The sequence below is a fragment of the Anopheles moucheti genome, chromosome 2 (genome assembly GCF_943734755.1).
Source record: "Anopheles moucheti chromosome 2, idAnoMoucSN_F20_07, whole genome shotgun sequence".
In the NCBI taxonomy this organism is placed as follows: domain Eukaryota; kingdom Metazoa; phylum Arthropoda; class Insecta; order Diptera; family Culicidae; genus Anopheles; species Anopheles moucheti.
This window is the reverse complement of record NC_069140.1, coordinates 46,473,797-46,496,160: the sequence shown is the minus strand read 5'-3', so window position 1 is coordinate 46,496,160 and position 22,364 is coordinate 46,473,797. Positions and strand designations below refer to the sequence as shown.

General features: G+C 46.1%; 3 protein-coding genes across 3 annotated transcripts; 1 reads left to right on the top strand and 2 right to left on the bottom strand.

Annotated features, from left to right (window-relative positions):
- Positions 1 to 1,269: 1,269 nt before the first annotated feature.
- Positions 1,270 to 19,196, top strand: LOC128297368 (unc-112-related protein). The gene is made up of 7 exons (XM_053032997.1): positions 1,270 to 1,367; positions 2,491 to 2,963; positions 11,624 to 11,772; positions 15,858 to 16,250; positions 16,316 to 16,884; positions 16,962 to 17,652; positions 17,720 to 19,196. Exons 2-7 carry the CDS (start codon positions 2,837 to 2,839, stop codon positions 17,918 to 17,920), a joined length of 2,130 nt encoding a protein of 709 aa, XP_052888957.1. The 5' UTR covers positions 1,270 to 1,367; positions 2,491 to 2,836; the 3' UTR covers positions 17,921 to 19,196.
- Positions 19,197 to 19,203: 7 nt separating this feature from the next.
- Positions 19,204 to 19,900, bottom strand: LOC128297367 (uncharacterized). Its single transcript, XM_053032996.1, has 4 exons — positions 19,777 to 19,900; positions 19,630 to 19,713; positions 19,479 to 19,562; positions 19,204 to 19,412 (listed from the first exon to the last, which is right to left on the bottom strand). Exons 1-4 carry the CDS (start codon positions 19,790 to 19,792, stop codon positions 19,204 to 19,206), a joined length of 393 nt encoding a protein of 130 aa, XP_052888956.1. The 5' UTR covers positions 19,793 to 19,900.
- A 580-nt stretch (positions 19,901 to 20,480) lies between these two features.
- Positions 20,481 to 21,749, bottom strand: LOC128297901 (uncharacterized). The gene is made up of 5 exons (XM_053033618.1): positions 21,477 to 21,749; positions 21,346 to 21,420; positions 21,195 to 21,275; positions 20,952 to 21,102; positions 20,481 to 20,783 (listed from the first exon to the last, which is right to left on the bottom strand). The coding sequence occupies exons 1-5, from the start codon at positions 21,574 to 21,576 to the stop codon at positions 20,729 to 20,731; spliced, it is 462 nt and encodes a 153-aa protein (XP_052889578.1). The 5' UTR covers positions 21,577 to 21,749; the 3' UTR covers positions 20,481 to 20,728.
- Between the last annotated feature and the right edge of the window lie 615 nt (positions 21,750 to 22,364).

Sequence of the window (22,364 nt, the reverse complement as noted above, 5' to 3'; positions counted from 1 at the left end):
ACCGTTTTATAAATATTTACATAACAATAAAGCTAAATCGTCAAATTGAAGGTTGATTTATGCAACACAGTATGCTTTTTTATTTGTTTCTATGCGATACAGAATGCACCCTCAAGCCGCTTAAACTGCTCTAAATCACTGTAGTACTCGTTTACCTCTCCACGCTGGGGTGTGTTTTAAATGTTTAAACATTCATAGTAAAACGAAAAACCACATTTAAATAAATGCATTAATAATGGTAGTATCATTAAACGAGTATATAATGTTTCCCTAATTTTATTGTGCCTATGATAGTAAAATAGATAAATTCGCAACATAATTCAGCATATTTCAAAACAACCCTCTTCCATTTAAATCGTACATGAGACCTTCGAATTATTTCACGCACACAACGAAAGCATTACGAGTACCCGAACCGCGGACTGTTCCCAACTGACAGGGTTACTTTGAGATCCACTGAGAGCCCTATGGTAAAGTCACTCAATGCTCCTCGATTAATTCAAGCATCACTCGCTCACGTTCGGGGGTGAGAAAATATTAACAAAAAAATAAAACAAATGTGTTACATCAAACTTGAAGTCATTTTAAATTTTATGCTTGAATTATGTGTTACAAACTAACGACTAGCTAGAGACTAGTTTTACAATTTTTAAACGCAAGGTTTTCTCGCAAGGACTTTCGCCTAGAAGGCCTTTGGTGTGTGTTATTGTTAGCTTCTTATTTACAGTTTGTGGCAGCTGAAAAATTTGAGTATTACGAAAAACGCGGCTTTATTCTCGATTACAGCCTCATTACAACTGTAAAGTTGACCACCCCCGTTTTATTATCAATTTTTATTTCAATAAGCACAACCTGGCAACCATTGTAGAAAATGCAATAAAAATGATCTCGATTGCATTTCTCAAAATTTATTGCCCGAAAACGCGTCCAATTGAACAGTGAAGCTTTTTTAGTTTTTACATTTTTGTTAAACTTGTTTTTCAGTAACTTCACGTGAAGCTTTGGCACCAACGGAATGATCTTTACTTTGAATTTTAAAATTTATCAACTTTACATGCTGAAAAACTATACATTCACAGAGGCACCCTGTGTATAGATGAGATTTTCCTTACAGCCCTTAAGGGTTACGGCGAGTGTGTTGCTTTTGTGTTGGAGTGAAGCATAGATTGCTCGTTCGGGTACGCGTAAATGCTCTTTCGTTTGCGCTTGCTACGAACATCCGCAACATGGCCAGCAACCTCACTCACACTCCCGCAGTCACTTTCAGAGCTCGCAACAGCACGGACGTGTCGTTCGTGGCTCTTGGTTAAACCGATCGGACCAGCACAGCGAACGGAAGCATCTAACGGAACCGTACAAAAAGCGGGGTAGAAACAACGTTCCAGAATATTAAAAATTATTTCACTCTTCTGCACACGCCACCTAATATAACTAGAAGCGTGGGGTGTTGTTCATTTCCGTAAGCGAAATGCGAACGATGCCGCACCAAGATAGCAAACACCCTATCGTCTCGCATCTTTCTGTGCATCCCTTCTTCGCGTGACTAGCCCTTCCCTGGGCTGGACGACGATAGCTCAATTTCAACGTCCCCCCCCAGCGTTTGGTGAAGTGCGTGAACGTTGTCCCGTGCGTTGTAGCGTGTTTGTTTAGCGATTGATTGATTACAATTTGCTTCTACCAGTGCGTAAGATAGTGGAGATATTCATAAAAAAATAACTAAACCGTAGGGGAGTGGTGCGTGTGTTGGCCGTGCGCTGGTATGGGTGAAGAATCCGTAAAGGAAACGCGATTTGCCGCTGTGGCGCATTCCGATAGAACAACGAGCGGTGTTCCCCTTATCAGTGTGTCTGTCGGTCGGTGCAAGTGTAATTCGGTGGTGGTCAAAAGTCCAAAATTGTTGACCCTTTTCCCCGGGGCGAGCACCCTTGTGCCCTCTTCACCGCGTGCCTTCACACGTAAACAGAGAGAGAGAGAGCGAGAGAAAGACGTCAAGGAAAACGTTCTGAAGGGTGGTTCTAGTGCGTGTTGGTGTGTGGGAAGGGGTTAGTGCAAATTGTTCATACGAAACAACCCCCGTCAGGGTAGTGCACCCCACGACGACTGATTACGTCAACGTTTATTCGAGAAGCGTGCGTTGTGGTTGTAGGCAAAAAAGAAGAAAAAAAGATACGTACAAACCCACACAAACACAAGCACGGGACTATCCGATCGCCCGTTCTAGGGGTGATCTTCGCGCGCGCGATCCAACCATCGAGAAGCGATCGTGCAAGGACGGAGACCCCGCTGAGATGCTGTGTAGTGTTGGACCGCACTCATAACCAACGCTCATATTGCTAATTTATGCTTCGATTCGAGATTTTGTTTGTTTGTCTAATTTTCCTAACTCCGTTTTAGTAGCTTTGAGCAGCTTTTCTGCACCATCTAACAGAAAGTCAGTGTGTTTGTGTGTGGTGGTATTAATTTTCCAGTTCGCAAAAATCTTCCTTACAGCATCAGCACCATCGGAGCAGAGAGAAAGTGTCAACAAGAAAGTGGCATTCCAACGGGGAGATCCCGGAGCAAATCAAGTAATCAAGTGCGAACAAGTGTGTGTGTGTGTGTGCGCGTGTTGAAAGAGGAATCCCGATAAGATCGGCATTTGTGTGCACCCCCTGCCACATAACACAAAAAAAGAAGAAGCACACAAAAATTTGTGAAATTCCGTGCTGATTCCGTGTGTGCGCACGTAAGAAAGGCGTAGTACACAAGTGGCAATCACTTGGCCAAGTGGCGTGTGTTTTTGTATAGCAACAGGTACAGCCGGAATCGGCGGCACGGAGCAGCACGACGCGACAACATGATACACGTAGGTGACAATACCTGGAACCTGAAGGTCTACATTACCGACCTTCAGGTGCAGAAAACGCTGCGTGTCCGGGGCGATCTGCACATCGGCGGTGTAATGCTGCGTCTGGTCGATCCAGGTACGTTTGCCATATCACACGGGGGTTTTACACATTTCAGAGCGATACGGAACGACGGACGACATCCCATAACCGGAGACCCCTTTCTCGAGGGTGTCGAGGTGTCTTTGGAGGAGAAGAAAATGAGCTCGCGAAAGTAAGGCGAGTACACCCCTGTGGGGGCAAGTGTTGATCAACCGTACGAGAGATCGTGGTGGTTGGTGGTAGGGTTTGCAAGGGTAGAGATCGCACTCGGACAGAGATGAGATGCGTTTGACCCATTGGAATGTGCTTTTACACTTCGCTAGGGTACGAATAGTTTGAAGTGATGGGAGTGGGAATTTGATGCTGGTGGGATTACATAGGACTCGTTTATTATGAGCTCAAGGAACAAGAATTGAGATAAAATGTTCTTTTTTTGACTGAACTTTATATCGATACCTGCTTAACTATGGGATTGCAAGAGATCTTTTTAGACAAGACATCAGCGTTACAGATGAGATTAGATTCGTTGAAATTCAACGATTAGAGACCATGTTCGTTTTATCTGCAAAAACTCAGGTTTTTTTTGTAGGATATACTATGATCCTAATCATTCATTAAAAGTTGCATATGTCTGGTCGAGGTTAGTTTCGATAAAGCTCAATCCAATGAGATTCTTAATTCCTTGAGGTTACTTGTTATTAGCGCGATATATCATTGATTTATGTAGATCATTAATGACCAGGTGAATATGTCTGATCAAGGTTGGCTGGGATAAGTCTCAATCCTAAGAGATCCTCCAAAACCTTGAGGCTAATGGGTTTTGGCAGGATATAACTATGATTTAAGTTGTTCGTTAATGAAAAGATGATAATTGTTTTACTAGGTTGATTTAGATAAGACTAAAGCAATATGATCGATGAACTCTTATCACTTACGATAGCTCTAAATAAGGACAGGCAGTCCTCGAGATACGCTATTGTAGTGAACCACAATAGTCCGCGAGAGAATATCTTTTGTACTTCAATGTTCAAGAGTCGACTTCCTCCTGTACTTTATTTATTCAGCAATTCAGACGGCTTTTTAAGAAAACATTAACAAAAACCAAAAACAATTGTTTGATATGACAAGCAAGGCATTTTTAACCCATTTTTCAACTTTTTTACTAGTTTTTGTACAATAAACTAACCCAGCTGTCAAATTTCTGTACGTACTGCCCATCTTGCCATTTTAACAACAGAAAAACTCACTCTGCAGCCATCATTTCCAGACGATGGAACTACTGCTTCTGTTACAAAATTTGCCAATTATCTCATCTTCATGGCTGACCCAAGTTGCGAAGGTTAAAATGTTACGGGTTTGATTGTAATTTAGAAACGAAGTAAATGAACACAAAAAACTCCAACCAAACCTACAATGGACGTCACACAAGCGTTCAAACGATTGTGGAAGGCTCGTACATTAATGTCTATTTGCACTTAACCCGGAGTTAATTAATGTTACGGCGATAAGATGTGGCACTCGGCAGTGGCAAAAAAAGTGCAACACTTCATTTTGTCCGTGCATTACTTCTGCATCAACATTCTACCGTTCGGTTTGTGGGGTGTACTCAAGGGTTTGTGTGTGTGCGCGCGCGCACGGGTATGTGTTTCAGTGTTGGTGGTTTACGGCGTTGAGTTTGCGATTTCTTGCGGACGGACTTATGGTGGAGACGGTCACTGTGCAAACCCGTTCCTGCCGTGTGGAATGCCGTCAGTCGCTGCACAAACAAAAACACAACCACAGCACCAGAAAACGCGAGATTGACCAGTGCAAAAACGCACCAGAAATGCAGAGTTCCACGGCGTAGTGGGGAGCTGCTGCTGGTTGGCCAATGGATAATATTTTCGCACAAAACAGCGCAAGCGAATGTCTAGGGCACGCGCTTGCCACTATCAAATCAAATCTCAACACTGGCTCTTTCCGTCTCGTTTTGCTATAGACGAGGACCAATCTTCACGTGAGGTGGAGCTCGCGTAACAAATCTTGTTACCGGATGTAGTGCCCCACACCGGAACCGCGGGTCCGGATGTGTGTGTGCTGCAGAAATGTGACTCATCGGACAAAAATAATTATTTGGCCACCATCCAACGGGCGGAGAATGGGTTGCGTCACCACGTTGGACTTTCCACTACGGGAGGGAAACGTTACACAGTTGGCATTGGGATGCCGAAACCTGCAACGGGGTACCGGATGTAGCTTTCTTATTGTTCATTCTTCCCCATTTGTGGACGTTATTTTGTTTTCGGTTCATCTCCTTGGCGAAGATCTCGATCGGCCGTGATCGCTTTCGCTCATCTTCAACGCACCTCTTTATTTACATTCTACCGCTTCCCCGGGAAGGGAAAAGAAAGTGTTCGGCTCTGGCCAGGGTAACTCACCATTGCCGTTGAGATACGGGTGCGTTTACGGTGCGATCCTCCGGATGGTAAGCGACTGCTGGCTGTGTTGGTGTGTACGATCGGGGCCAACGTGTAGCGGGTTTTCGATAGTTATTAATAGAATATTTTCATTTATTGGCCAGAGCGTTCGAGGGTAAGTTATGCTGCTCGCAAAAGGGAAAGAAACACGCCAGATAGCACTATTTCATGCAGACAGATTGATCGCCTCGATCTTTTCAAAAGATGCTGAAGGACGCTACTTCACAAGCAACCCAACTCTGTCTGATCTTTGGTTTGATGTTTTTGTTTTCTGAGCTGAACGTGAAGCCGACAGGAGCTGATCGCGTCTGCCTACACAGAGTGTTCAACAATCCGTCTGTCAACAACTGTAACAACACGTACGTGCACACCGGTGCACAGGTTCCGAGGGGACGCAACAGCACGTACCGCGCGCGAGGGTGTGCAGTAGTAATTCGAGATACTACACTACACAAAGTGACCTAAACTGATGACGCAGCAGTTAAGCGAACGGTGGCCAAACACTAGCTGCCCGCTTTGTACATCCGCGGGTGAATCGAAACGCAATGGAAACGGTGCGAGCACGCACACCGACGAGGCCGCGAGTCGGGTGAGATAAACAACAGACGCGATCGGTGCGCGATGATGGTCGCGAGAAACATCGCGAGTGCACACCAACACTACCGACCGATTCCGCGGTTCGACGAAAGATTTATCTTCTTCCAAGCCGATTCGTCGGTGCCTTGGTGTTGGTGATGATACGTGCGTGCACCACGTACCGCTTAATAAAACCGCTCAAAGGCACACGTCTCCGTGCACCTGATAAAGACTCGGTATGCTATCAAACATAAAAGGTGTATTAAGAGGTCTTTTGTATGAAGCTTAACATATGAGACGAACCGATAGAATTGCGTCAGGGATTAAAATTCCAATTACTGGAATGGTAAATTTCAGTTAAAAAATCATTAGTTTGGATAACTTAAGACTAGAACTAAGATTATATATTACTTTAATTTTTAGCAATTTATTCATCTGATATCAGTTCCCCTTAGCTCTTCAAGAGACGCGGAAAGTAATAGCGAGTGCATGATCTTTGGTTGAGGTTTTTGCGTTTCCCGACCCGGACTCGTCTTGTTATGATCATCACCATACCGTACTGAGGTGGCCCTTATTCTTGCTCCATCTTTTCCATACATCCCCAGCATGCCCCTTCCTTCCCTATCTTCTTCGCCTCTTTCCCACATTTTGTGCTCGATCGCAGACTCCACAAAGGTACCGTTTTCATGCGCCGCACGCTTACCATATAAGGAACTCGTCCTTGGTTTCATTTTAAGCTGTCCGTGTGTCTCCGGTTCCGCCATGTACAAGCAGCGTGCGGTGCGTGATCATGCTGCTCATGGTATAGAAGCGTCATCAACTACCGCGTCACAAAGCACACACACTACAGGGTGTTTCGGTGGTGATCGCCGTTTATCCCAAAAACAGCCGTGTCAAGGAGGTTCGTGCAGCTTTGCTGGTTTTATTGCGGCGGTACCGCGTCTGTAGCTTCGGCGGGTACGCATAAATTCTAATGCAAGTCTTCCGCGCAAGTCTTCCCCCCTGTGCGAGTCGCGAACCATTAACCCAGAGCACACATGGTGTTTAATATTTTGTTTACGAATAAACGACGACCGTTTCCTCTCGTTCGATGGAATTGGTGGATCGGGTTCGGGCGGCGGATGTCGGATGCGAACGTAAAACAAAACACACATCAACAACTTGTTTCCACCTTCCCCGGTTTCTGCGCACCGTTGGTAGGAAGGAAATCACGGTTCTTAAATCATTTCAAACGTCGGAACAGACGGGACCGGGTTTTGTAGCTAAACCAACGCACGGTTTACAGGCAATATGCTGTCGCGCATACGCACACGCCCTTACGAGCATAAGTTGGATGATGGTGTTTGAGAGACCTTGCCGTGGTCTGCTGTCCCATCGGTGCGTAACTGGCTTCGCGTTGAGCTAATGGTGTTTTGTACGACGGTCCACACATGTATGTATACACCTTGGGTAACTGCGCGCCCACAAGGTCCATCGGCGTACGAATGCCTGACGAGGGGGGTTGAACGAGAGAGAGAGAGAGGAAGTGCAACACACGTACAAGCACACAAACACAGATCATCTCAGTAGTGGCCCACTCCGGGAAAGGAAGTCCCGCAGACGGTTCACGGATTGACGATCATGAGAAGAAACCCCGATGGTGCAACTATTCCATTGAGCAGTTGAACAAACCGCTCGGTTCGTGCTGCCTCCCGCCTTCTCAGTTTGCCTTCATTTCTGACACGTTTTAATCAGAAGTCCTCGAAGGTGATGATCTAATGGCGGATGCGCACACAGCTGTGTGGGTCAGTAGCAGTGCTCCCTGTACAGGAGGGCGACGACAAGCAGTCGATTTAATCGTATTTGCTTCATTTACATTCGTCCGACCGGTTGTGTTTATTTATGTTAAATTGATGGTGGACAATCGCGATATCGAGAAATGTAGACGACAGCGCATTGTGTGCAGTTACCCCTCGTAAATACCCGGGCGAGATCGATTGCCAAACTAGCCCTGGTGGGATGTGGTGTCGGATGTGCGTTGGTTTAAAAGAGTTACTTTTTAAAGTAGTGAAGCCAACTGTTCTTAGAATGATGTATTTCAAGGTATTACAAAGGCTTGAGACATCTGACGATATAGACATATAGACCTTAACTTAACTTAATGAACTTAAAGAATGTTTTGCCAAGACTCATTCGTATGAATCGCCAGTAAGGAGACCAATCGGGAGTAGACTCACAGGAGATTTATGAATCCTAAAGAATCCAAAGTTCTCCTTAGAAAACATGATTTCCTTTTTAAATCTCTGAGGATCTTTGGAAGAAAGAAAGATTGAAAGATTCAGATTCATTCATTCTGTTCGAAGATTCATTCAGATTCATTCAGACCCTAACACTAATATAGACATAGAACATATTACATATGCTAATCTCTGACTGAAGATCTGAAGATCACGTTGATTTCCAAACCTTTGGCTTAAAATATGTACGAAAAAGTCTTCATGTCAGTAGCAGTTTGAAGATTTATTCGCCCGCTCTAATGTATTAACATCCATTAAAAACACGCTGTTGGCATAAACGACACTGTGCACGTACATTATGACCACATGTGTTCTAATTTTTCCCCTTTTTTCAAGCATCGCGCACCGATGATGTTCTTTCGTGCAAAAGGAACACGATGTTTCGGTAGCAGCTGGATGTACTTTCCAATGGCCAGAGTGCGGTGTGAAGCACGAGCGAGGGCGGCATCCTTCATCCTAACAACCGCCTGTGTGTGTGTGCGCACGGCAAGCTGCACCGTTCTTTCACATTCGGATGGCATTTATCCACATCCACTCGTGACAGCTACGGCGCACAGCTGCTGCTGAACCCTGACCAGACGCTAGGCCCGATCGCGTACGCAAGGAACGTGGAACAAACGGTGGCATTCAAATACGGTATCGTGCCGACCCTGATACTCACTTTCCAGCCGCCTATCATGGGTTTGCCATTGCCGGCACGATAAAATTCTTTTCGCACATACCGCAGCACGGGGTGGAATTACCTCGTTCCCGGGTTCCTTCTGCGTCACACCAAGGGGGCGTCGACGGGGCGTAGCGTAGATCCCAACTGTGCGATAAGTTCCATTCCCCATCGCGTACCAAGCACGGCAAGCCGTCACCAACATTGACATTGAATTCCATCAAATGGCGCAGGGTTGGCAGACTGTAGCCTAGTTTCGGGTTCGCAATGGAATCTTTGTTTGATTAGCAGCACTCACGTGCGCAGGGGTGGTTCTATGCCATCAGGGCAACGTAACGTGGGATATCAAACAAAAAAGCATAGAACGACTACAAAAGGTGGACGACGAAGCTGTACTATCTACGGCCAGGCAGATAGCTCCCTCCTCTTGCTGGAGTAGAGAAAACCAAACCGAATGACACTTTTACTGTCATTCCCCGCTCGGGTGTGGGATATTTTATCGCTTTCTGAAGGGGGCGGTGGTCGTGTCTTTCTCTGCGGGATAACCTTCGAACTGGTCGGCCATTTGATGATGGTTGGGGAGAATGGCTTTCCGATATTGTTCGGAAGGAAACGGGTTAATTTCCTGTCGCAAAGCCGAGGTTATGGTGTGTAAATTGAGCGATTAATAGGCTGCTAATGGAGCAATCAATAGCTGGTGGCCATGTCCGAAAGGATTCATCCGCTTCATAGACGCGGGCTAGTGATCCAGTTTCAGCCGGTAGAATGTGAACGGCTCAAAACACTTTCATTGATTACGCTCGGAGTTCCATTTATAAAAGCTATAACTAAAGCAATAACTTTCATACGAATTATTTCATCAAGTACACTTTCATTGGTGTATTCCGTGACACTTCTACCGGGTTGATTACTGAAATGCCATAAAATTCTAATTAAATTTCTATCATACAACTCACAACACCAATGATGTACAAAGAGCAATAAATTAGTTTGCTCACTCCTTTGCCCAATCCTCCGCACTAGAGCGCGTCCTTCCTCACTGTAGCGTTTTGTCTGTTTGAACATTTTTCACGCTAGAAAAATGCCCGAGAACGCTCAAGTTCGCTTGGTGTGCACTATTTATAGCACCAGGAGCGTACAGCGCTACAGCTACATGATGATGCATAAACGATTCGCCCTGCGAACACAACGCCAATGTTTTCGAAAAAACAATCGTCTTCCCTTGTCACCTCACACCTCTAAGAGCATGTGGATATTGGGAAGCATAATTTTTTGTTCCACCCTAGCACCCTCCACCCGCTCCTCCACTTCGAATTCTCATAATATATGGTGGTTTTGGTGGGGCGGCAGGATCGCTTTTTATGGCGGCAACACCCGGCAGCAACTCTGGCTGCAACTGTGGCCACACCGATCGTAAATGTGTCAGTCTGGCAACACTGCCGGCAACTTTCCCCGTTAGGGGTAAGTTCCCATTTGTCGGATTCCAGCGAAAAGAATTGTAATCTGGCACCATCCGGGGTGGCCGATGTCGGAAGACGCAAAAGGTGAGGTTGTGGCTTTAGGAAGCGGTATATTTTTACGAAATCTGAATCCATCAAGCACTTGAGATGAGATTGCACAGTGATCGTTGATCGTTCCGTCGAAAGCCGTATATCACCAGTTGCGTCTTTTGTCTACGGCGTCTGATAGATCGTTCAGAGAGATCCCAGGAAATCTAGGCAATTAAAAACCGCATTCTACACTATAGGGGTTTGAATTGTCCACAAAATAGCTGACCAAATCATCGGAGAGCTGACCCAACAAGCTGTAGGTCCAGCTGGTTTTCAGGACCGTAAACCAACCACCACGAGATCGTTCGAGTGGTTGCACAAATGCTGAAACCAACCCAAATGAACCCGGTGAGTGCACACATCCCAAATCTCTTTCGGGCGCTACACGAAACGGATGGCGAGACTGGGAATGGTAAAAACCGAAATCGGAATGAATACGCAGATCGCAAACTGCCAGCAGATGGTTTTGCCTAGGGTTTCGCCCTCACGGCTGGGTGTTGTTGCGGAATGGCCGGAAAAATCGGTTTGGGATGACAGTGGGATGGTTTAAATTACGACCCAATGTTGCGGTACGCATCCTCGTGCAGTGCAGCAGGGAAAGAGAAAGTACCGCCCATGGGAGATGCACATTACATTAAATCAAGCGAAAGTTGTTTCACATTTCCATGTGTGTGTGTGTGTGTCTGTCGTTGGCAACTTTGTAGCGAATGCGCCCATTTGCTCGTCCATTAGTTGTGTGTCCTTTTGTTACATTTTATCTTTTAGAGAGATAAATGACACTGGAAGGCAAAACCCAAGCTGTCGCGGGATTAAGCACTGAAGTGGTTGACAATGTTTAACAATTTAATCACCACGATTGATCCCGGCTGAGTTGCCTGACTGTTCTGGAAGACTTCAAGATCGGAAATGTTTACTTCGCTTATCATTGCAAACATATTGTTATTTGCAATGAGTGTTCCTCATAACATGAAGGTAAGTTATGATAAAGTTATGGGTCAATTTACAGAAGAACGACCGATATCGGAAGAATAACATTCGTAACTCAAACATTGCGGAGAATAAATATGATATTGGATATATCTTTGGGAGATTCAACAACTACTAAGGCTATTGCAGAGAAATCCATTTACAACATCATGGAACTAACTACAATTTCTTGAATGTTCTCCATTTCCAGAAAATCCGAAAGATTGGTCAGACCACGCACTCTGGTGGCCGGCCCGGAACCAATGGCTAACGCGTACCAAGTCAACCCTCGACCAGGTGGGTCTACATGCGGACGCCGTCCTGCACTTCACGCCGATGCACAAAACGTTGCGAGTTCAGGTAAGTCCCGTCCAAGAATGGAATCACTTTAGCCGCTTTTCGTCACAGGGGCCTACCAATTCTTTGGACACGCGTCTCGGACGTGCCCTCAAGCTATAGAGACTTGAAACGATTCCGCACTGCTGGAATAGCTTAATTGGCCACTTGTGTTTGACGTTTCCGGTGCACCATGTACGAAAAAAAATAGAGAGACATACAATGACAACACATTATTGTTGATCAACGAAGCGGCTACTGCTTTGAAACGTGCGTGGATTGCTCTTTTATTTAGAGCCTTTTCCCCTTGCGAATGAACAACTCTCGATCGGCAAACAGATGATCGACGCTGTTATTTGAGTGCCCAAAACTCTCTATCCCAAATGCGTTACGGTGTTACGATCGTGTAAGGGATGTTTCGCCTATTTTCATCTTCACACATCCCACATGATCCTACGCTTGAACTCCACGATTCGATCAGTGACGGCAATACTGCGGGAGCGGAGTTGTGAAACCCGGCCACAGCATCAGCTTGTCGCATCACTTTATGTCAGGCAGCGCTGCCAGCAGCACAACACGTCGAAGGCAACACTAAAAATATGAAGACCGATCAGTTTCTAGCGTACCCTAGGTTCCGCCATTTTTATTGCCTATTGACCTTTTCGGGGGTCTGGCAGAAAAAGTGTAACGAGCACGTGCTACTAGCATCTTCGTCTTCACACTCCGATCCGATATGTGTGTGTGTGTTACTGAGACGGTCCGCAGATCATAACGGATGACGGTACCGTGACACGGTCTTTCCTCCCTCCGAAAAGAAGGCCGTGTGTTGGCGGGCGTATTTCGATCGGGCCAGCTCGCCAACGCTGACCAACGATCACTTGCGATCGCACATCGGCTTATTTTTAGGTATGGGGAGACCGAAACAGACCGAACCAATCGACGGTTGGTCCTCCGCGCACGCGATTGTTACCGGGTGTAGGTTGATGGTGTGGGGGCTGTTGTTCGCGTAACGCAAATGCATTAGCATACGAACAAACGCAAAAAGAGGTTAAAATATACCGTACCACTTTGGCCTAGGCACAGCTAATGAGCGCAGCTTGGGCGATGGATCCGGCCGTAGCACCGATCTCCCGGGTGAAGTTTTGCCAAGTGCAGGGCGCACCACAAACGAAGTTGTCAATCGCTGTAATCCCTCCGTGCGGAGGTACGTGGTGGCGCATAACTCTACCACCTCCGGTGGACATTCCAGCGCAATATTCATTAATCTTGACCGGGGACACCTTGCGATTTAGCTGGCCGAAGAGGTGCAACGAAAGGCGTTGAACCAATCGGATCTAGTTGGCCAATTCGTCGCCTTACTTTTCGCGTGGGATACTGGATCGTTACGCAGCAGACCCCGGGGGGGTTCGGGAGACCTGATTATGTATGGATATTTTAGAATGTTAAACGACTTCTTCAGTGGTGGAAATGTCAAGCGGAGCGTGTGGTCGTTTATCCAATTTTGGTTAGTACGCTGACGTATTGCCAGCAGAAGTGATCAACACTTTCGTCTCTGTGAGGATTGCTCGTGCTGGAAGCATCCGGTCGTGGAAAACATTCTAGGTGTTAGTTGCAGTTAGATCGGAATGCTTGCAAGCATACGGCTACTCCTTTAACCCATACCAACCGGATTGTTCAAGGTTTGAATCACCTCCCTAAGAACACTTGCCACGATTGGAATCGGGGGAGGGAGGGAATGAACACCTACGACAACGATGACGACGTCTCGTACCACCTGTGCTTGTCGGTGGGTTGGTAGCGATCCAGAACAAACGATCAAACCTGGGCCACGGGCCAACTGTTCGCATTGGGTGCGTTTGCGCACCGAACGTGGGTAATTACTGCCACTACAATTCTACAATTCGATAGAACTCGAGTGAAAAATCAGATGAAAGTTTCTTCACATCAAGTGTTTTTTTTTTTTTGCATCGCTGGGTGACGGCAATCGGGGTGGCCTGCAGTGGCGCAGGAAACGATACTAAAACTGTCGCGCCACAAAGTGGATACTTGACATTTGACGAAGGGCGTCGAAAAGTGGTTCGGGTTTAAGTAGGCGACAGCATTGCAACAGCGATTCGAGAGTGAGCAACGTTGGTGTGGCCTTCTTCTACGTGCGGCGGCAGAACCACCACAGCATGGCGACCGACGAATGAACGCATACGTGGATGCAGTGCGCACTAGGCTTGCCGTATCAAAACCCATATCTCGGATCCATGCTGCTATACGGTGTGTTTACTCTCTTTATCAGTAGGGTAAACCAACCAACCCATTCGCCTGGAATTAATTCGTGTTTGTCTGTGTACCTCAGTTTTTAAACTTCCATCCTGCCAGTTTTACCTGAACCAGATGGCGTATGTCTTCGAGCGATTGTTAACGAGACTGTTGGAGGTTAATGGTAGCTGAAGTGTCGGTGAAGGTAACAACGGAGCTACAGATATTCAACTTTTCTGGACGCTTGAAGCTTGAAATCTTAAAACATTAAAAGAAGCAATATTAATGATGATTAATAGATCGTATTTGTTGACACGATAACATAACCAAATAAGGGAATATTTTGTGCCCTTACTGCAGCTCGTTGGTATGTTCCGTGATAGATTTATAATTCTTGCTAGTTAAACAGAGAAATCACAGTCATTTCTAGCCTTGTTATCATGACACGGAAGGGGAAAACGTTTGCATGACACACACAACCCACTGCCGGCACAAAAGAAAGCGTTTAGATCGTGGTTTTGTTATTCGCATGATTCATATCATCATAATGGCTGGACAAACATAAATCTCATGACTCATGAAAACTTCGACCAGCCCTCCCAGGGATAGGCGCGAACGATAGTAGAAAAACACTTTTTCAAATTGTGATTTGCGACACCTTCGAAACTCCCGTGTTGCGGTCGAACGGCTGCCCCGAGCGGAGCAGCAACTCGGTTTTTATTTGCTTTACCACAAACCTGCCCGATTAAGGTTAAATATTCTGTTAAACTGCTGGACGCTTCAGGCGCCGCGCGACTCTGGGCGCTCTAAAAGCAGTTCAACGATGAAGCTGTGAATGAGCAGAAGATGGCCATTTAACGCGCTGAAACAATTTATCGTAACCCATCGCTTATGGGAGGGTTGATTAATTATACGGGTTCGGTTAGTAACTCACCCGGTCAGGTTTGCATGCTGTCACAGTATGCGATCGGTAGAGTAGCGCCGTCTAAGAACCGCTGCCCCCGTGTGCTCCGCGTTTGGGAGTTGTGAACGGATCCATATTTTTGCACGCGCCCATAACCGCTTTTGGAAGACATCCAAATGGTACGCTTGGCGCGCGCTTGGTGTGGTCACGATTCACAAACCACCCAGCCAACGTATCGGAGAAGATGGTGGTGCGAGCGAAGGAAGGATTATTTCTTTTTTTTTCCAAGATAAGGCAAAACATTCTTGTTGCTTCGCGGTTTAAAAAACAACAACGCTCTGAGATTCGTTTGGGAAACAAATTTAACCACGCCACTGAAACAACGGAATGTATTTGTGTGTTTACGGTGAGGCTGGATAATAGTCATTTCAAGTGAAAAACTGGGTCGTCCAGACGAGACCACACGAATACTGCCCTGTAACGCCGAGAAGAAGCAAGAATTTGTTTGTTTCCATTAACCAGTTGATGGTGGGGCAGCGATTAAATCAATGGAAGGGCCGTGATTTTGTGCGCATCAAACATTTAAATTCACTCCGAAGAGGCATCTCTCGCGCCGGAGATGGCCAAGCTTCGTCCCGCAAGGAAGTGAAAGCGCGTGCATAGGGTTAATTTAAGCGGTTGGGCTGCGTAATGAATCTTAATTGAAATGTGTAACCAACAAGTCCACTTTTGTTGAGCGTGTTCGGTATCATTGTCACGTTCCACCGTCCGCTCGGGAATGCATTAGCAGCATTATGATGTGAAGCTTAAATTAATAGTTAGAAGCGACCAGGGAGTTCAAGGTTCTAATTAGTGGCAGTGGTTTATGGTTTAATGGCACTTGAGAGGAGCAATTGTTGGAATATAAAATTATTAATACATGCCCATGAATGTCATTCCTTTTGCTTCTTCACAGATGCCGGATCTGCGATATTTAGACTGCCGTGTTGATTTCTCGATCAAAACGTTCGGTGCGGTTGTGGCACTGTGCAAGGACCTTGGCATTAGACATCCGGAGGAGCTATCGCTATGCAAACCGCTAGAACCGATGCATTTGAAGAAGAACTATGCCGATTTGGCCAAAAAGAAGATACCGATCGAACAGAATGGCAACGGGCGTGACTACATTCATCTGCCGCCGGACACAAACACCTTCATCCCGGGGACCGCACACAACCTGAACGGCAGCAATGGCAGCCTGGACGATACAGTCAACCGCGGCCCATTCTCGTGTGCTCCCGTACCGAATTCCCATTTCTCCACACCCAAACCGGCCTTACAAAGCACTCCGATCAGTTCGCCGACTGGTGTAAGTATTGCTGTTCTTGCCCCGTTTCAGGACAATGTTTAATGTTAGATTTGTGTGCATTTTAGACATTGCGACACGGACACGGATCAGGCTTTAGTGAGTCGTCGTCCAGCATCGGCGATACGACGGATAGTTTGGCGTACAGTCCCTGTGCACCGAGTCCCGAAGCTCGGTCTCGCTTGCTGAAGCCGAAATCGTTGGTCGAGCGGGCACGCATGAACATCGGTTGGCTTGACTCCTCCCTGTCCATCATGGAGCAGGGCATTCGGGAGTTTGAGACGCTCTGTCTCCGCTTCAAGTACTACACGTTCTTCGACCTGAACCCAAAGTACGACCAGGTGCGCATCAATCAGCTGTACGAACAGGCCAAATGGCAGCTGCTGAACGAGGAGATCGACTGTACCGAGGAGGAGATGCTGATGTTCGGTGCGCTGCAGCTGCAGGTGAACAAACAAAACGAAGTACCGCAGGCCGACTCCGGTATCGACACGTCCAGCCTGGACAATGCGGCTGATGACGATGTGGATGCGGCACTGCGCGAACTGCAGATCACGCTCGAAGGGCCCAGCAATGGTGTGAATGCAGGCGACATTACGCATATTCCGGAGCTGACCGACTATTTGCGCTTTTTGAAGTACGTCTCGGTGAACGTTACGGCGCAGGGGAATGATCTTCCGAATAATCAATTACTTTTTTCTTGCTATATTCTAGACCAAAAAAGTTCACCCTGAAGGGTTACAAGCGTTACTGGTTCACGTACAAGGATCTACATCTGCATCTGTACAAATCGCGGGAAGATTCCCGCACGAACAGTCCGCCCCAGGTGACGATCAATCTGCGCGGTTGCGAGGTAACGCCCGAGGTGAATTTGTCGCAGAAGAAGTTCAACATCAAGCTGGAGGTACCGCTCGAGCAGAGCATCAACAGCGAAATGTGGATCCGGTGTGACAATGAGGAACAGTACGCCAAATGGATGGCCGCATGTCGGCTCGCGTCGAAGGGTCGATCGCTTGCGGACAGCTCGTACGACAGTGAGGTGGCCAGCATTCGGTCGTTCCTGAGCATGCAGAAACCGGCGCAGGTGCCCGCGATCAACATTAACCCGACCGAAATCGACGCGAACGAGTATCTCGCTCCACGGTACGCTAAGAAGCTGAAGAACAAGGCCATACACCGCATGCTGGAGGCACACGCGAACGTGAAGGATCTGCCGCTGGTGGAGGCGAAGCTGAGCTACATCCGGGCATGGCAAAGTTTGCCCGAGTTCGGTGTGACACTGTTCGTGATCAAGTTCGATGGGCACAAGAAGGAGGAGCTGCTCGGTGTGGCTAGCAATCGTATCATGAAGATGGACATTACGACCGGCGATCATCTCAAGACGTGGCGGTACAACACGATGAAGGTGAGTAATCGAAGAAGGTGGTCGAAAAGATGGACGAAGCCTGAATGCTTTTCATTTAATTTTTTAGGCCTGGAACGTGAACTGGGAGATTCGGTGCATGATGGTACAGTTCCAGAATGAAACGGTCGTGTTTTCCTGCTTGTCGGCGGACTGCAAAGTGATACACGAGTTCATCGGTGGCTACATCTTCATGTCGATGCGTTCGAAGGAAACGAACCAAACGCTCAACGAGGAACTATTCCACAAGCTAACGGGTGGTTGGAACTAGAGAAGAGATGGCCGCTTCGTGCCTTCTTCCCAACACAAACAAACACAGTATCAGCTGCAGCGATGCTTCGGAATGAATTTTCTTGTTTCGTGTATCATTTCACGTTCGTTTTCTTTTTAATTCTTGTTGTACTGTACATAACATTAGCGATATAGTTTAGTTTACTGTAATCGTACCCATCCTTTCCCTAGGAAGATTGGCGCAACATCAGTTCGGTGTTGATTTTTTTAATTCAAATTTTTGTTTAACCTGCTGTTTTTGATCGTAGCTTTGCCTTCCCTCCCATTTGCGTTGTGGGCATCACAATCGCTGTTTATCTGTTTTCCAACCCATCGGTTACTATTTCCCAAACATCCAAATTTCTGTGTAGCAGCAGAAGCAAAACCAATTCAATTTAGATATGCACCCCGTTGGAGGTACCGAAGTTTTGGGACCCCTGAACTAGTGTGCAATTCTTAGGAAAACTATCGAAAGCAACTAAAATGTGAGCAAGAAGCGAGAACAATCAGATGCCTTACTTATTAATAATTAGAAACGAGTGGAAAGTATTTGAACGGCACGAATGCGCAAAGGGAAATTCCAGCAGCTCCAGACGTGAAGAGGGGAGTGTTGGTTCTAACTTATGGCAATCGTACGATAGCTTATCTGGGGATAACCAGAACTTTGTCTTCCCCGCTTTTTCGCGCACGATAATCAATCAGTGTCCAAACAAGAAAACAAGGTGCCTATGCAGAAGAACGATTTACAAGCAGCAGTGGATTGATCGCACGTGTTATCATCATGCAAATGCTTTTGCAAACGTTCGTACCGTAACGACGACGGTTATTCGTTTGTTGTGTTTTAGAATTTGTCTGTAATATGAGTTTTGTCCGCCCGTATTTAGTCGAGTATTTTAACCGCTATTTTACTGGTTAACACACAAAACTTCTTAGCGTGGAAATCAATGTCTTGAGAATATAATGCCCCGTATAAAGTTACACCATGTCCTTTCCCACACTACTTAACCCACGCTCACGGATTTTGTTGTGACTGTTAGCGAACAAACAAACAAAAAACCCCTACGCATGATACGTGGTGAAATGATTTCAAAACTTACACTAGCACAAACTAATTCGCCATCCGTGGTTATGGCCAGGTGGGCATCACCGACAACCGTACGCGTGTTTGAGGTGTAGGCGTACTTTTTTATGTATTCGTTTTTTCGTCGGCAAACATGTTAGGACTAATTTTACTGTTGTACTGAAGTAATAAATTCGATTAACAATTAATAACGATACATGCGTTTATTGGAGTTTAGCGAGAGTTTGGAAACGTCTTTCGAGCACCGAAAAGTAGGGCGAGCAAATGTCCTCCTCCTGGTGATTAATTGGCACATTATCGCCAGCAGATCTAAGTACATTTGTTTCCAGCTTACACGAAGCATTCAAGAGTTTAAACAACGACCGTACCTGTTGCCTGTAATATGACTTGCAGTACACAATCGTTTTCAGTGCTGCATAAACAAGGAACGTGTATGATTTACAGAATCGCAATGTTAGTAAAGCTTGTATGTACTCACGGACGCGCTTGATGTCGCCTTGCATCTTGATCCTTTTGGTGTTCACTTTACGCTTCTTCTTCGCCATTGTTGGTTTGATATCCTCTGCAAACAGGACAAATGGATTACAAACAAATGGTAATCTTAACACGGAACGTTTCCCACCACTTACCTTCAGTTGATGGAACGCTACACGGATAATCTACGGTATCCACAGTGTAGGTAAGTATTTCTATAGTTGACAACTCGGAATCGGCTGAAAAGTATGTGGATAGCTAAATCCGGTGCACAAATGTGGGATTGTGGCGCAATTCCTTACCGTCTCCTTGCGACATTTTGCCCTAAAGCTGTAGGCGATTCAAATGGCTTGCTGTTCAACGAAGTTTGTAAATAATAGCACAAAAGGAACAAATATCTGCAGGTCACCGATGGAACTGGCCAATGAAACCGAAGAACGAGAGACGGATACGGAAAGCACGGATCTGTTCGGAAAACTACGGTCAAATAGAATGGAAACAATTTGACAAATGAATTCGCCGAAACAAAACTGTTTTGACAGAACGAGTGAACGGAAAATTCGAAACGGAAATAGGAACCCGCGGGAACTGTTTCGTGACTATTTAATCATTACCAATTCAAGTACGAAGGAATGATTATATTGATGAACTCGTAATAACAAGCATTTACAATCTAAATCATCATCTTACGATATTTTCGGAACAATTCCTTCGAATTCCTCAGTGTTGAGTGTTGAAAAGTTTGCCAATCCCTGGTATTTTCGAAGTTTCGTTAATTTTACGCTAGATGGCGCTTCGGCGCGTTTGAACGTTTTGAACTAACGGTTATCGTGTGAATTGAAATGTTATTCAAACTGCAGCACGACTACATTTTAAAATTATCCCGTGGAATGAGAAATTATCAAAGTTTCACTATATTTCAGTAAATTTTCTTGTTCAACGGCTGAAAATTGTGATATTTCCATTACTCTTATCGTGCAAGATAGAATATACTCGCTTGTTAGCAGAACCCGAGGATTTTATTTATCCATATTGATGTTACAGACGACAAGATGGTAAAACACCTATGCAAACCGCCATTCTAAAAGCCAGCACCGATGCTTATAATTGATGTAGTGTCATTGATGGCGTGTTCGAGCGCATTACGGAATGGAGTATTATTGTGTACGCTGAAAAGAGGCCAACCAATCCGAGCCGGAATTTTCAACGCGAAATCATCGCTGCGCTGTAGCTGCGTTCCTGTCCGCGGCTATTCTAAGCGGCAGGCCGATTGATGCCTGGTGGGCGATAATTCGTGCTGATGACACGCCTGAAACAGATGGGACCGTGCGTTGGAATTAGTGTGGTATGTTTTCGCTAGCGTCACTTGGACCATCTTGGGAGTAGGGAGTAGGAGCACCGGATGAAGCGTGCAGAATTCATCACCATGTTCCCTGTTCAGCGAACGGACACAATGCGGGAGTGGGATTTTATTTACACTCGATTTGCGGCCGGAATGGCCCAGCTAAGGATGGCACCCGGGGACCGTTTGGGGTTGACGCGTGGGAAGAAGAACCGAGTCGCTTCCTTCGTTTGTTCGACGTCATCGATCAGCGGTACATCAAGGCTGTCCTTGGTGAGCATCATGTCTAGGTAGGAGGTGCACAATAGAACATTAAGAATCCGCTTTGCCAAAAAAAAGGCACCACCATCACTTTCCGTGCATCAAGTGGGTACTTACTTTTGTACCTATTTACCGTCCTCTTCTCCAGTGGGTCACCCATCCCGAGATCGGTATAGGAACTTGGAGTTCTGTAAAAGACTGGCCAAAAAATACCAATCTCATCATACTGCAAGGAAATGTCCGACTCAGTGATGGAATTTTAACTTACAAAGCTTCGGAGCCTCGAACTGATCCTCGGCTATCATTCGTTCGACATCTTCCTCGTTTCTACCTCGCAGCCAGTCTGTTAGATAGTAAAAACGCTGTCATAAATGCTTGCTGTGGCATTACAGGACGAACCTTTGTAAAAATTGGCACCATCCGGGTACGATTCCACCAAACAGAGGAACCAAAACAGCTGAAAGGCAGCGAGCCACAGATAGCGCTTGCTGACTTCCATCGTCGAACGATGGCCAGCCAGTTTAGTGATCGGGGTTTGACACGCCTGTTATTACAATAAACGTACTACAAACACGCCACACACACACACACACGCTCTCTCACTCACTCAGCACGCACTAGGGTGCTCTTAGCGCTAGAACTGGACTCACTTCCCGAGAGCGACTAATTGCTCCAGTCGGGGTCAAAAGGATACTAAACGCTTTCGTATCGGATGAAGGCATCTTAAATAGCAAACCGCGATAGGATTGCTGTTTGTTCCGGGTCTGGTGTGTGGGATTCCTACGCAAGCCCCAGTAAGGATTGTATCCAACCGCGTCATAACAGGCGGGCAGAAAAAAACCTCCCATGCCCATGGAAGACAGGAGCGAATAAAAGGAATCTGTCACTGGCAGCTCTTTGTGATGAATCTGCCCTATCAAACTGTGAGCGGAGAAGAATGGGATGCTAATTTACGAACCTTGAAACACGAAATTATTGGACGGAATTATCTAAATATTTAGTAGCTGTAGTACAGTAACAAAAATTAATCATTACTCCAATATTGGTCTAATTGAGTTGCTCCCATTGCTCCTAATTTAACATAAGGGATGATTCTAAAAAAGGACCTTTTTACACGTGCCAGTTGCATCATCACAAACGGAAGTTCACCCTTTGTTACGTTCGTCAAAATGCACGTGACCCGTACAGCCTACAGGCCACGAACAACAGGAGACATTAAACTAATAAGAGTTTCCATTATGGGACAACTTGCATAAGTCCTCCTGATGAATGAAAAGAACGCTATAA